Source organism: Xenopus tropicalis, chromosome 2, assembly GCF_000004195.4.
Source record: "Xenopus tropicalis strain Nigerian chromosome 2, UCB_Xtro_10.0, whole genome shotgun sequence".
In the NCBI taxonomy this organism is placed as follows: Eukaryota; Metazoa; Chordata; class Amphibia; order Anura; family Pipidae; genus Xenopus; species Xenopus tropicalis.
Genome location: NC_030678.2, coordinates 156049007 through 156064470, shown reverse-complemented (window position 1 = coordinate 156064470; position 15464 = coordinate 156049007). Strand labels below are relative to the sequence as shown.

Here is a 15464-nt window from a genome sequence, read left to right as displayed (position 1 = left end):
AAATAAAATTACCCCTGGGTAACTCAACTGTAACTAAAAACATTTTTCCCAAAAGGTTCTAATATTATTTATGTGCTACCAAAATGTGTTTAAGGTCTGTTTCTCACTAAATACAAATATTAGAACATTCCCTTTCAATCTAGCCTCCGTGCTTCAGCCTTTGGCCTTAGCCCAAACCAATCTGCACTTTGACTTTTTGAAAGCTCATAGAATCCTATGTGCTGGCACTGAAGTGTCTAAAATAGAATTCTACTCAGTTTCTAAAAGTGTATGCTGGCGGAATGCCCAATGCACACAGGAACTAGTATAGATTTCAGATTATGTTCTTCCAAATGCCCAAACGATGTAGAAATAACATTAGATTATTAATAGATAACATCTGAATTCTTTCAGTTTATTGACTGCACCAGTTTGGGTGGATATATACTATTCTCACTTAACCACTGACTTCAGAAGCAATTTATTCAGGGAAGCCATAGGCTAATCGGCTATACCTTATACATTATATTGGTGTATATCAGTTGGTGAGAAATACATTGTTTTTGTAACATGAAACAATTGCGCTCCCATTCAACACAAAATGAATCAACACAAAATGATTCTTAAAACAAAACATAAAATTGACATTTATGGGTTTCATGGGGGGACTTTTAAGTTTGGGAGATTTTTTAAGGCCACTATGACGTAATACACTTCACAAACATTCCAGTCATTGCTTCAAATGCAGATCTATATATATACATACACACAAATATTACTATTTTTTTTATAAGATACTTTACAAAATATGGCAGTTTTCTTGTATGTAAAGAGTTATTATTGTCTTGGTGCTGTTTTATAATCACCTTATGGCACTAGTTACATTTTCCATTGGGGTAGACCAGTTTGGGTCTGCTTGTTAAATCATCAACAAAATAACAAAAATGACCTAAAAAATAAATAATTTTTCAGTGTGACATTTTGTTAAAGTGGACCTGTCGCCCAGACATAAAAAGCTGTATAACAAAAGTCCTTTCCAAATTAAACAAGAAACCCAAATTCATTTCTATATTAACAAATCCAAACCCATGATAAAGGCATTTAAAAATCCCAATCATATATTGCCTGCCCCGCCTCTATGCCTTAGGCCATAACCATTTAATTGTGAATTCCAGGACTGAAGGAAACAAGATTTATATTACTTATATAGTGTAAGTGAAGTTTATTTTGCTTGACACAATAGAAAAGAATTTTGAATTATTTATTAGGGTGAGAGGTCCCCTTTAAATCTAACTGAAGAATTATACCACATTAATTGGCTAATACTGCATAAATGTTTTTTCTTAAATTAGCAAAAAAACAAAGTATTTTAGGAAAAACTATTCAGTGCTTTCCCCCATGTTATTATTGTAAGTACACACTTCGCAGGTTGCAATTTAAGATATATAAGAAACACCACATGGTGTCCAAAGCTGCGGGATTTTTTAGTTTATAGACCTTTATGCACAGGCAAGAAACCCACAGCATGTCACTCAGAAGATTGAGTTTGGAGACATGCAGCCACTCAGCAGGGAACAGGGCACCATAAACCTGAAGAAATAAGTTCAGCCCCAAAGCTGCTCTCATTATCAAAAGAAAAGGAAGGGCAGTGCTGTGATCTATTCCTATGGGCTGGAGAGAAGAGAAGGGACATTTATACCATATAGAGAGGCATCTCAGCAGATGAGAACAAGTAGCTCATTCCATAGCGCACAAGGCATGAAGAGTATGTGACCCCAAAGGCAATATGTGACCCCAAAGGCAAGCCCAAAAGTTTAAGACACAAATTCTATAACTGGGTTAGAATTTGTTGAAGCATGTATTGAATTTATTGAAGCTGATGAAAGCATTTGTGACAGGGTGATATTTGTGAGAAAGTATCCAAAGGGTCCAAAGAGATACTGGCAATATTTTAGACAGTAAGTTTGAAAGAGAGCAACAGAGGCCGAGAGACAACGCGAGAGAAAACCAGAAAGAAAAATGTTTCCGTCCAATCTGTTTGATCAGACCAAGGTGACTTTACAATGGAACATAATATTAAAAATGGCATGGTCTTCTGTTTTCAAAAGCACGCCAGGCACACCAAAACAAATGTGGATGTTTTATAAATGGCTTCTGTGTTTTTATATGTTTATACATCTTCTATCATACACTTGGCAATTTTTTCTTGATACAAATCATCTAGGGTTACCACCTTTCCTTTGCTCGAACTCTGGGCAGGGCAGTGACATCACAGGGCGGATGGGTGGTGTCGGGGGGGTGAGCAGATGATGTCCGAGGCAAGACTGTGACATCATCCGGTGGGACTATGATGCAGTGTTTGGGAATTGGCCGATCGACCCTGTCAGTTAAGGAAAACTGGGCGGGAAGTTTTAAACTGGACAGCCCTTACAAACACCAGGCTGTCTGGGTCAAAACTGGGCAGGTGGCAACTCTAAAACCAACTGCAGTGATTTACAGACAGAAAGTAGGAGGGACAAAATTGTTAGTATTTTCTTGCAGCAAACTGAGTAGTGATAGAAATGTCAAAACGCCAAACAGCATAAGCTTACAGGGAAATAAGGTTCATTTATAAAGTCACACCGATAATTTAATCAGTCATCTCTTCATTTTCCAAAATCAAGTGAAAACATGATAAATGCTGTGTTTCAAAGGTCATGAAAAAGGCTCCCCAAGATGAACTTTGAGGTCAACTGTGGCCATAGCCCCTCAGCTGAATAGCTCAAGCCGGCAACAATTTCTCACATGACAGCAGAAAATCAGTGAGAACTTGAAACATGTTTGGGTAAGGGCCAGCTGCTTGGCAACATTCATTCCATGCTTCAGGGATACTCTATCACCTCTTAGGGACTGCTTAAAAGCAGCAAAGTGTTACAATGACATTCCTTGTAATATATTACACTTAACATAAAGAACTATTATTATCATTTCATTATTAAACACTTATTTTAAAGTTTTATGTCTTAAATATGCTAAAAGACATGCTTATGGACAATAAACTAAATAAAAAAACTTTTAAAAAAAGTTATAGAATTAAGTTATTTCTCCACAAACATTTCCAAATATACAAGTATTATGTTGAGAATGCAAAAATACAGTAGTGCAGTAAAATGCACTGAAACATCTCAGGCATTAGGGACGTTAATGCTCAATACAATCAAATTTCTGCTCCCCACTTAAGGTGGCCATACACGTTACAATTACAATCTTTCCTGCCCATTGGTCACAGGAAAGATCGTTCCCACCCTCCTCTGACATTCAGGGCTGAAGTGTCAGATATGGAAGTAGAAACAATAGGGATTCTGCCCCAAACGTTGCTTTTGCTCGGACGCCATCTAGGCTTTGTGATATCGGTTGCCTAGTAAATTCACCATACACGCAAAGAATATTGTACAAAACCTTGTTTCTCGATTCTAATTGGGCATTATCTTTGGGCATTATCTTTAGAGATGAGCGATCATAAGCAACATTTTGCCAAAATGTATTGGTGTCAATTGGAAGAGAAAGTTAAAGAATTTTTAAACTTTGCAATATCATATACATTGTCCTTCCTTGTAAGAGAAGATCCTTTCCATTGTGCTACAACTGTGTTTTGTAGGAAAAGTTTCATATTGTGCTAAGGTGAATGCTGGTCCATAGTGGGCAAAGGCTCACATATGATCTACCCCTACACCATCATGCCATAAGACGCTGTGCGACTGTCAGAACATAATGATGTATGCAGTTTTTCCTGCATTTTTTTTTAAAGTGAAACAAAATGCACAGCGAAAATTTAGTGCTGATTCAAGAAAAAATTCTCCATGCGGGCGACACGGGGATCCATGACAGGTGAAAAAATTCACTCCTGGCTAATTAATTATCTTCAAATAAAAACAGATAAAAGCCAAGATGCACAAGTATTTACTGTCAAAGGGATGAACACCTTCTCATTCTAGGACAGTGATCCCCAACCAGCGGCTCAGGAGTAACATGTGGCTCATCACCCCCTTTCATGTTGCTCCCAGTGGCCTCGCAGGAGGTGCCCATTTTTACATTTCTGGCTTGGAGACAAGTTTTGGAAGCACAGAGACACAGTTTTACTCCAAGCAGAGCTGCTGCAGGCTAGCAGTCACATGGGGATACCAAATTGCCAATCACTGCCTTTATTTGGACCTGTTCTAGAACATTTGGCATGGGATCACTAGCACAGCCACACCAGAGCATAACTTTACTAGAACCCCATTTCCCCGAGACATATGCCCAGATGAACTGCAAATTCAATAAAAAATGACAGAGAAGACCACTGTCTGCCAAACATCGTATCCCAGCAGGATGAAATTCCAAACAATCAGCAATGGAAGAAACTACATATGACAGTACTATGTGTCACCTACAAGAGTCTTACCAGAGCCTTCATCTATAGAGGCTTTTAAGCTTTTCCCAACTCACCTGGGTATCATATAAATTCCATTAATTTTCTGGTGCAGGAAAGTATAATAGCATAGAGAAAAATCAACTTTCCTTTAGTACCGGAAACTCCAATTAGCATTTATAGCCCTGGTTGTGCATACCGGCACATACGATCAGATGCAGAGGTGTCTGTTTAGCCATTTGCCAAAGAAAGATCTCTCTTGCTTCTGCCACAAGTAGAAGCACATCATAATGTTTGGGGAAGAGCCAGAATAAAGGACATACGGAAATTAAATCAGGCCTATAGGTTCACTAGTCACAACAGGAAAAAAAGCGAAGGCAGACACCTAGTAACAAAATAATAGAGTCCGTTTATTTTCCTTACAAGAAATTCAACAAAGTTCTGATATGATCTTTCTTTTGGAACGTTGTGCTTCCTGTTGCAAGAGTATATGCAAAGAAATATATTACTATAATATCCCACTGCGCTTAAGCGGTACCTCTGCTATGGATTTAGGAAAGTAAATATGATTTTAAAACATAACAGTTATTCTAAAGGTATCATAACATTACAGATTTTCTAAGGTCTGCGCCATGTAAATTGAATGTTAAAGGGGCAGTTCAGCTTCAACCAAAACAGTGCCTTTTCCCTGTTGCTTTCTTTCTTTTTTTATACCATATTTATGTCTTAAAAATAAAATTGTTTCATTTTAATTTTCCTCTGTCTGTGCAAATAACTGTTGCAATTATATATATGTTGTATATAGTTATATGCTTATCCTAATGCACTAACTAATGCAGGGCTGTCTGACTGGATGACCGCAGGCTGGATTTGGCCCTCCAAAGGATTTTTATAGCCCCAGTCAACCGAAGGGTGAAGACACACTGAGCTACTAGTAGCAGCTACTTTTTCACAGCTACTAAACGCCAGAAAATCCCCTGCCATAGACAATACTGAGAATTGCCTCTGCTAAAACACACGTAGAGACAGTTATCAGTATCAGCATTGTCTGTTTTAATAGCCGTGACAAGTAGCTGCTACTAGTAGCTCTGTCTGACTTCACCCTAAAGGCTCCATAGGCTTTATTGTACAGTATAACATCATCATTTTATTGTAATTCTTCTAACATGCTATATAGGAAAGAATCAGCCCCACTATATGTAATAAGTTGGACAGGCCTACTGAGTTTTTAAAAAAAAAATACATAAAAATTAGAAATCAATTGGAATAAGTTATAATTTGTGCTGTACTATTGGAAACACAACAGGGGTATTTTAATAAAAAGAAATGCCCCTTTGATTTCTGACATAAAACAAAGCTGTGTTACAATGAATGTTTCAGATTTTAATTATAGTATAAAAGCCTTTGCCTGGATATGAAACATTAAAGGAGAAGGAAAGGCATAATCACTGTGGGGGAGGAGCCAATATGTTAGGCACCCAGTAATTATATTTACTACCCTAAGGCCCTGGCTGGTGCTTCTGCCCACGAGTACTATTGTAGGAAAGCCACATCACCATCTTTTACTTTTCAGAGAAAAACAGGAGCACTGGCTCGGGGTTTGAGGTTAGAAATTATAATCACTTAAGGGGGTGTTTAACACCACTCCTTGTGATTATATTGTTTGTACTCCTAAGATATAACATGCTCTAAAACCCTTTCTTACTATTTGTGAATATTCTGCGCTTAGTGGAACACATAACAGATCCCACTTGCAACTGAGGGTTTAACGTAACAGTAGGGATTTACGTAAATGGGACCTTTCACACAGACATAAAAAAACAGTATAATAAAACTCCTTTTCGCCTTTTACATGAAACCCAAATTATTTTTTTGTTAAAACATCCACACCTGTAAATAAACGGTATTTAAAATCCCAGCCGTCAATCATATACTGTATTGCCTGCCCTGCCTCTCTGCAGGGCAGATCATTACTTTCACTTTTCATTCAGCACTTCCTAGATGTCACTGGACTTGTGTATTCTGGGTATGGGCATCGGCATCCTGTGCCCCGTTCTGGCACAGAAACAATATTTTGGGAAAATAAAATAGTAACATTTACTGTGCTTGCCTAACATGATAGAAAAGAATTTGGAATTATTTCTTAAGGTGAAAGGTCCCCCTTTAATTTGTTAAACTTAAGGCCCTTTTGTCCAAGACCTTGATAATCTCTTAATGCAACCCCAATGAAACATAGAAGCATGTTCCACAACGAGAAATGCTCATAAACAATTATCTATGTATCTGTATGCACATACATATATATATATAGCCTACAAATGTTCTGTATTATCATCATCTCAGTGCAAAGACGAAATGCTTCCCCCAGGTTACTCTCCAGCAGCGAGCGCCATTTAAGCATGCCTGGTGTTTCATGTAGCACAGTATTTTGGGAATACTTTCGTTTTAATGACAATTTTTGGAAGTTGTGTGAAGCAAATATCACAGCCCTCCCTAAAGCTTTTCGAGACAGAAAGGTCACCAGTATCAATTCTTTAGTGATATAAATATCAAAGCTGAGGGGTTTCTCCAGCTGTATATAGGAGCTGTGAGCTGGGGAGGAGGATTTAGCCAAGGATTTACCTTGTGTGTAGAATAAAAAGCATAGCTGCAGTGCTCCATACCAGCCAAGAGCGAGCTATGCAAAGTGTTTGAAGTTGAAATATAAAGAGCTGGGAAGGTCTCTCGCAAGTACTTAGAGGTTCGGAACATGTGCCTTCTGAATATTATGGCAGCTGTCTTTTGGCACTTAATGGATTTCGTGCTCGGTGCATATCGTTCAAGATACTCTGCGAGCAAAGAAAGCTGAGCCATTTTTAGTGACTGGTGTGTAAATGATGTTAAGGAAATTCACTACTTGATAAATGTCTGTGTCACTTTTGTGTTTTACTTGGCTCCATCAAAAGGCAAACACGCTGGAGGTCCCTATAAGGATGGCCACCGTTACTCATAGGCTAGCGAGCGAGTCTTTGTGGGTTTTCATACATGAAATCTTACCTCGATGATGTAGAGAACCACATTCTTGTAAAAACAGTATAGGATGCACTTGGTCACTCGATTGTAGCTCCAAGCTCCGTGCACGAGTAGCAGCTTCTCCAAATAGCAAAACTGCAAATAGAAAAAGGAATCATTCATCTGATAGTGCTTTAATATTGGCATACTATGTGCCCATCTAGGGTTGCCACCTTGTCATAATAATTTTACGGGCAGGGGTTGGGGGCAGCTACACAAAGTAGACTAAAGGTAAGAAGATCCATATCCCTTATCTGAAATAGGTTTTATATCTATACCTGGAAAAATAGAAGAAGGTCTCCAATCAGTGAAGCTGATTACTATAACTGTAGAATTGATTGATAACTGGTACTAGTTTGTCTGTTTATGAATATAGATATATATCTAATCATGTTTTTGAAGGGTGGATTTTAGGCAGCTAAAGTGCCTGTCAATGTTTGTGGGGATTTATAGAACATTGAGTAGCCATAAACAGTTCCAACAAAAGAGGAGCAGAAATGTGTAAAAAGAAAAGAGAAGGTGGAAGAAAAAAGGCTGAGTCAACGGCAAATAAGTGGAAAGAATGAAGTATTAGAAGAGTAAAATGGGAAAGGGCAAAAGAAAGGAAAATGAAGGAGAGAATGGAAAAGGAGAAGGGAATATAATACAGCAGCACAGAAAATGGAAGAGGACAAAAAAAGGAGTGGGAAACTGAATGGGAAGGGAAGTTTATTCAAAAAAAGGAAATGATGCCAAGAAGAGAGATAAGCGGGTATAACAGAAAGGGAAAATAGAAGATAAAGGCCGGGAGAAATGAACATAAAATAAAGGCATGCAGAACTGGGTGGCAAAACCAAGGAAGGGCCATAGTTATTCAAAGAGGGGCTGCATACACAGCAGAGGAGATATACTATAATATGTAAAGTGATAAATAGAGATGCACCAAAATGCATTTTTGGATTTGGCCGAGCCCCTGAACCCTTCATAAAGGAATCGGCCGAATACCAAACCAAATCCAAATCCTAATAATATATTATTTATTAATATGCTAATTTGGTTTTGGAAGGGTTAAACCTGGGAAAAATGGGAAAAATGTTCAAATTCCATGTTTACATGAGAAGAAGTTAGAATTTAGGATTTTAGGATTCAGATTCGGCTCGGCCAGAGGCATGGATTCAGCCGAATCAGAATCCTGCTGAAAAAGGCTGAATCTTGGCCGAATCCCAAACCGAATCCTGGATTCAGTGCATCCCTAGTGATAAATATGAACTCTAATGTATTCAAGAACATGGACAACATTTATATTAATAACTCCCACTCTCTTAACATTTAATAATATTTTAGACAAATGTAAGTATATTTTAGATATAGTTGATTTGTCTGCAGAGGCGAAGTCCCAGGGACAGCATTAAGAATAGAAAATAATATGCATTCTTAATACACTGAAGCCGTTGGTATATAGGGCGGCGTCAGTAGGATATCCACACAGTGACTGTGCTAAAATGGCTTTTGGTACCAGGCAGCTGATACCTCTATCCCAATTTCAAAGCAGCTGCTCTTTTGTGCTTCTGACCTGCGCTATGGCGTAATCGGAGTTGTTGGTTGCTTGCATGCCCTCGTTCCCACTGATCCCGACTCCTACGTGGGCGGTCTGGATCATTCCTACATCGTTGGCACCATCTCCAATAGCCAGTGTGATGGCATTCACATGTTTCTTTACCATGTCTACTATTTCAGATTTCTGCAGCGGAGACACTCTGGAAAGGAAGGAGAAAGCCAGTCAGCTACTGTAAGGTTGCAAATTATACGTGTCTTTCAAAAGTGACAGCTGTAAACCAGACTTAGACCGAGCCGAGCTGCAATTCTTGGAAAGGGCCCCAGTTCAATACTTAATATATATTGCAGATGTTAAAAAATGTGTTTAGAAATCCTTTATGTGAAATGATTCTCGTCTGTAAAATTTTCTCTTTGGTTCCATATTCTAATTTACAACCGATTTGACTTCCAAAACCAACTGAAGCCTCATACAGCAAAATTATCTTTCGTTTCAACACTCTGACACTACTGCTATGAGTTCAATCCCTTCCTTTGCTGAAAATAAGATGCCTTTAAACCCATAACATAGACCCTGGGACTACACAAATCACCTGCTTTATGAGCAAATTGGTTCAAACCTCTGTCTGAAAACCGGCAGGTAGGGCAGCAGGGATTCCAACAGAACTCACACTCAGACTGGAGAGGTTCCCGTAGGATTCCGCTAAATGGATTTACTAATCCAACTAGAGAATTCTAGAGTAACTGCACTGACAGAATTATTTTTAAAAAGAAATAGCAGTTGCACCCACTGGATAGAATTGTTTTCATCACCTATGAGTTGTAAGATATTTAGGCGAGAAGGCTGAATGAAAGAAAATGAATAAATAATAAAAAAGTTAGATTTACAAGAGAAATGGGCTACAGGTATCAACTACTTGTTTCTCTCTCTCTGTGACATCACCCTTACATCACCAAAAATGTCTCCAACTCTTTACAAAGAAGTCAATATCACTTTAAGGGTGATGATGAAAACATCAGAAAATACCTTTGTACCTCATTATGAGTTTCCAGAAGCGAAGAGAAGGCGATTTTGAGATTATGCAATTTACACTGATTCACATTGGATCCCTTAGGCTCCTGCCACAGATTGTCAGCCTACAGATAAATGCAGGGCGAGAATCCCCCTCTACACTCCAAAAACCTTACTGATGTGTCTGCACCCGGAGTCACTACATTGGCCTAGGTGCAGGCACACTGAGTCAATTTTGGCTTGAACTGAATACTTGAGCAGTTTTTTTGCGGAAATCTGCTCCGTGTGGCTGCACCTGGGCTGATACAATTGCTCCGGGCACGGACACATCAGTAAGGTTTTTTGGGTCGATTCTCACCCTGCATTTACCTATAAGCTGAGAATCCAATAATTGCCCTATCCCTCACAGCGTTTATTATTCTGAATGCTTTATTAGAAAATACCTTGTAAAACTTTGCATCCGGTTATTTCAAATACAGCAATCTTCCCTCTGGCACAATCCACAATGCGACGATCAACATCTCCTCCTTGCCTGACTCCAAAACCGGAAGTCAATTGTTTGCCTGTACAGAAGGAAGGCTAGGAGGAGATGACTGGATGCAGAGTTTTACAAGGTATTTTCTAATAAAGCATTCAGAATAATAAACGCTGTGAAGGATAGGGCAATTATTGGAGCAGGGTAGAAAAGATTTTTTACTTTTGTGTTACTTTTCACACAGGGCAAATTTGCCCGTGGGCAGTAACCCATAGCAATCAATCAGCGATTGGCTTTTTTCAGCCAGCTGCAGGAGTGAAACAATTTGATTGACTATTTACAGTGGTGTGAAAAACTATTTGCCCCCTTCCTGATTTCTTATTCTTTTGCATGTTTGTCACACTTAAATATTTCTGATCATCAAACACAGTTAACTATTAGTCAAAGATAACACAAGTAAACACAAAATGCAGTTTTTAAATGAGGGTTTTTATTATTTAGGGAGAAAAAAAATCCAAACCTACACGGCCCTGTGTGAAAAAGTAATTGCCCCCTGAACCTAATAACTGGTTGGGCCACCCTTAGCAGCAATAACTGCAATCAAGCGTTTGCGATAACTTGCAGCGAGTCTTTTACAGCGCTCTGGAGAAATTTTGGCCCACTCATCTTTGCAGAATTGTTGTAATTCAGCTTTATTTGAGGGTTTTCTAGCAGGAACCGCCTTTTTAAGGTCATGCCACAACATCTCAATAGGATTCAGGTCAGGACTTTGACTAGGCCACTCCAAAGTCTTCATTTTGTTTTTCTTCAGCCATTCAGAGGTGGATTTGCTGGTGTGTTTTGGGTCATTGTCCTGCTGCAGCACCCAAGATCGCTTCAGCTTGAGTTGACGAACAGATGGCCGGACATTCTCCTTCAGGATTTTTTGGTAGACAGTAGAATTCATGGTTCCATCTATCACAGCAAGCCTTCCAGGTCCTGAAGCAGCAAAACAACCCCAGACCATCACACTACCACCACCATATTTTACTGTTGGTATGATGTTCTTTTTCTGAAATGCTGTGTTACTTTTACACCAGATGTAACGGGACCCGCTCCTTCCAAAAAGTTCAACTTTTGTCTCGTCGGTCCACAAGGTATTTTCCCAAAAGTCTTGGCAATCATTGAGATGTTTTTTAGCAAAATTGAGACGAGCCTTAATGTTCTTTTTGCTTAAAAGTGGTTTGCGCCTTGGAAATCTGCCATGCAGGCTGTTTTTGCCCAGTCTCTTTCTTATGGTGGAGTCGTGAACACTGACCTTAATTGAGGCAAGTGAGGCCTGCAGTTCTTTAGATGTTGTCCTGGGGTCTTTTGTGGCCTCTCGGATGAGTTGTCTCTGCGCTCTTGGGGTAATTTTGGCCGGCCACTCCGGTTCACCACTGTTCCATGTTTTTGCCATTTGTGGATAATGGCTCTCACTGTGGTTCGCTGGAGTCCCAAAGCTTTAGAAATGGCTTTATAATCTTTACCAGACTGATAGATCTCAATTACTTTTGTTCTCATTTGTTCCTGAATTTCTTTGGATCTTGGCATGATGTCTAGCTTTTGAGGTGCTTTTGGTCTACTTCTCTGTGTCAGGTAGCTCCTATTTAAGTGATTTCTTGATTGAAACAGGTGTGGCAGTAATCAGGCCTGGGGGTGACTACAGAAATTGATATTGAAATTGAAAATTGAAATTGATAAACCACAGTTAAGTTATTTTTTAACAAGGGGGGCAATCACTTTTTCACACAGGGCCATGTAGATTTGGAGTTTTTTTTCTCCCTTAATAACGTAAACCTTCATTTAAAAACTGCATTTTGTGTTCAATTATGTTATCTTTGACTAATAGTTAACGGTTTTTGATGAGCAGAAACATTTAAGTGTGACAAACATGCAAAAGAATAAGAAATCAGGAAGGGGGCAAATAGTTTTTCACACCACTGTATATAATATATTGACAATGGGTGAGTGCAAAGGACCTCTTTTGTCTGTATATATATGCCAGGCTGTACAATATTTGCCAGTTTGACCTGTTTGACTTTAAACAGTTAAAGCAAAATATATACTTTTTTGTTCATATCACGGTGTGTCTAGAATGTACAGCCAGTAAACCTTTATTCAGGAACATTCTGTAATTGGTACCCAAAGGCTTTGCTTTTTTTAAAAAATCATCATTTCCAGCACATTTTTTTTTTTTGGTTTTAAATGGTGTGCTCCCATAAGACTGGCTTAAATAAAATCCATCTACACATCTGGCAACGCTACTACCTGTACAGGAAAAATAAAAACGGAAGGAGCATTTTTTCATACTGGTTTTTACACCATTTCTTCCCCTGGAATCCAAGTGTGAATAATATTCCATTTTTAGGAGGTAATGCTATCCAAATAGGGTTGCGCGGCCGATTCAAACACGCAGAGGACCCAGGGAAAGGGCAGCGAGCACTTTATCAGAAACAGCACGAAACAAATTGACTGAGCTATAAAAATAATAATTCTCATGCACAGAAATGCAAATGCCGTCAGGCAGCTTTTCCTTATTTACGGAATCATCTGGAAGCCATTTGTTTAGGGCTGCTCCTGCGCACCTGGGGCTAAGCCGAGCTTTACTCTCCAAATCAGTCTGTAACAAGGCATTTATCAATAAGGACTGATGGCCAAACCAGAAATCTTTTCAATAATACCAACGTGTTATAAAACAGAGACCTGTGTGTGTTTGCCATTCCCCTTTATCCTTGCCTGGTGGGGGTTTATAATGTTCATATCAGCCAAAAGGTAAAAAAAAAAAAATCCACTGAATGGAAATGTGAACTATTCAGCAATTCTGTATTAATATCTGTAATGTTAAATAGTGAGAAAAATATTTTGGATAAAAAAGATTCACTATACAGGCTCATCTACAATTACTAAGTGTAAAGAGGGGGCACAATTCCGGCCATTACCTAAATAAAAACTAAACCCTAAAAATGAATATGGCTAAAAATGGCACATTTTATATACTGAACTTATTGCACCAGTCTAAAGTTTCAGCATCTCAAAGCAGCAATGATCCAGGACTTCAAACTTGTCACAGGGGGTCACCATCTTGGAAAGTGTCTGCGATACTCACATGCTCAGTGCGCTCTGGGCAGCTGTTGAGAAGCTGAGCTCAGGGGGTGTTGCAAAGTATCAAGCAGAAAATAAGGTGGGCCTGTCATATAAGCTGATGCTACAGGGCTGATTATGATGCTAATTGCACTGGTTTCTGAGATGCCATGTACTAATAATATAAATTATTTACTAATTAGCCTTATATTGTGACATTTAGATTCTATGTATACAGTATAGTGTGCCATTTATATTCTATATATACAGTATAGTGTGCCATTTATATTCTATATATACAGTATAGTGTGACATTTATATTCTATATATACAGTATAGTGTGCCATTTATATTCTATATATACAGTATATTGTGCCATTTATATTCTATATATACAGTATATTGTGCCATTTATATTCTATATATACAGTATATTGTGAGTGGGTCCCTAAGCTCAGGTAAGTGCCAGCAGCACAGATCATGTGCAGGGAATCAGCATGAAAGAAGATGGGGGGCTACTGGGGCATCTTTGGGGGCACAGATCTATAAGATCTTAAGTCTTGCAAAAAATGTTTCATGCCCCCTTTTTGTGCATTAAAAAGGGTTGCCAGTATGGCTGGCCATATTGAACCATATAGTAAGGCTGGTTGGCTGTTCTTTACCAAACTCATTGACTATCTGTCTATGAAGATTTTCATTCATCCAGGTCATGGTATATCTAGTGTTAATCATTGAAGACGTTTCACTACTCATCCGAGCAGCTTCTTCAGTTGAAGAAGCTGCTCGGATGAGTAGTGAAATGTCTTCAATGATTACCAAACAAGTCCAGTTGCTTTAAATTTATTTATACTAGATATCATTGACTATCTTTCCAAGCGGTGTCCCTCAGTGAGGCATTTTATAAGCGTATCTCCACTGGAGTGAAGGCGGGAAGTCCAATCTTCGAATGCTTCCCATGACAAGGTTACAAGGTCCAAGGAAAATCAGGGACACTTTTAATAAATGAAATTGCTGGGCTGCACTGATTGCATTTTAATTAAGAACAATCACTGCTTGATTTTCTAGAAGCATCTGATTTCTAGAAGCTTCTAATTTCCTTCTGCATCAGTAGCAAATGTATGAAAAACACAGGAAGATTATGAGCAGGGATATGGGATATGGAAGTGGGACTGCGAAGTCATAGGAGGTCTTTGTTTTGCATTAAATAACCTCAGATTGCACAGGATACAGGGCTTCTAATTCTTCTCTTTCATTCTGTAACCCATGTTTGTTAATTTATTGTTAAGTCCCCCGAGTGTTATATTATTATTCTAAAGCGTTGCGTACTTTCCTGGCACTATAAAAATAAATAATGGTGATTGGACAGGATATGGGAGCCGTATGCTACTGCAATCCTTGCTCCTAATGCAAATAATGCTTCTGTTTGTGCCGAGGGACGACAGAGCACATTAAAAGGATGCGGATACTGACAAAGTAATGTTTCCTATCTGTCAGGGCTATGTGCCACCCACAAGGACAGATAAGGAACTCCTGGAACCACCAACAGACACTGTACAGATAGGGAACCCAGGTGCCCCCCACAGACACTATATAGTGTTCACTGACATTGTGGTTGAATTGATGGAACTGATTTATTAGTACCCATTAGTCCCATAGAACAGTGGTTCCCAACCTTTTTTGCACTACGGACCGGTTTCAAGCAAGACAATTTTTCCAAGGACCGGGGATGGGGGGTGCGGCGCAACTAGTGCTAGTTAAATTTTATATTATGCACTTTACTATTAATATTATTATTACATACAGCTTAATAAAGTACTTTGGTCCTTGTCGTAATCAGTAGAAATCTTCCTGGGCTTCGCATAGCTATTGTCATGGCTGTGTAACGCATCAGGGAGTTGGGATCACAAGTAATTGGGAGCAGA

General features: G+C 38.9%; 1 protein-coding gene across 3 annotated transcripts in view; it reads right to left on the bottom strand.

Moving 5' to 3' along the window:
* atp8a2 (ATPase, aminophospholipid transporter, class I, type 8A, member 2) overlaps positions 1 to 15464 on the bottom strand; it is a 379342-nt gene that overhangs the window by 165304 nt on the left and 198574 nt on the right. For all 3 annotated transcript variants that reach the window (XM_031897248.1, XM_012957935.3, XM_031897249.1), the window contains 2 exons: positions 8973 to 9156; positions 7406 to 7516 (listed from right to left, as the gene is read on the bottom strand). In XM_031897248.1, coding sequence (XP_031753108.1) covers positions 7406 to 7516; positions 8973 to 9156 — 295 coding nt within the window. The remainder of the gene's footprint in view (positions 1 to 7405; positions 7517 to 8972; positions 9157 to 15464) is intronic.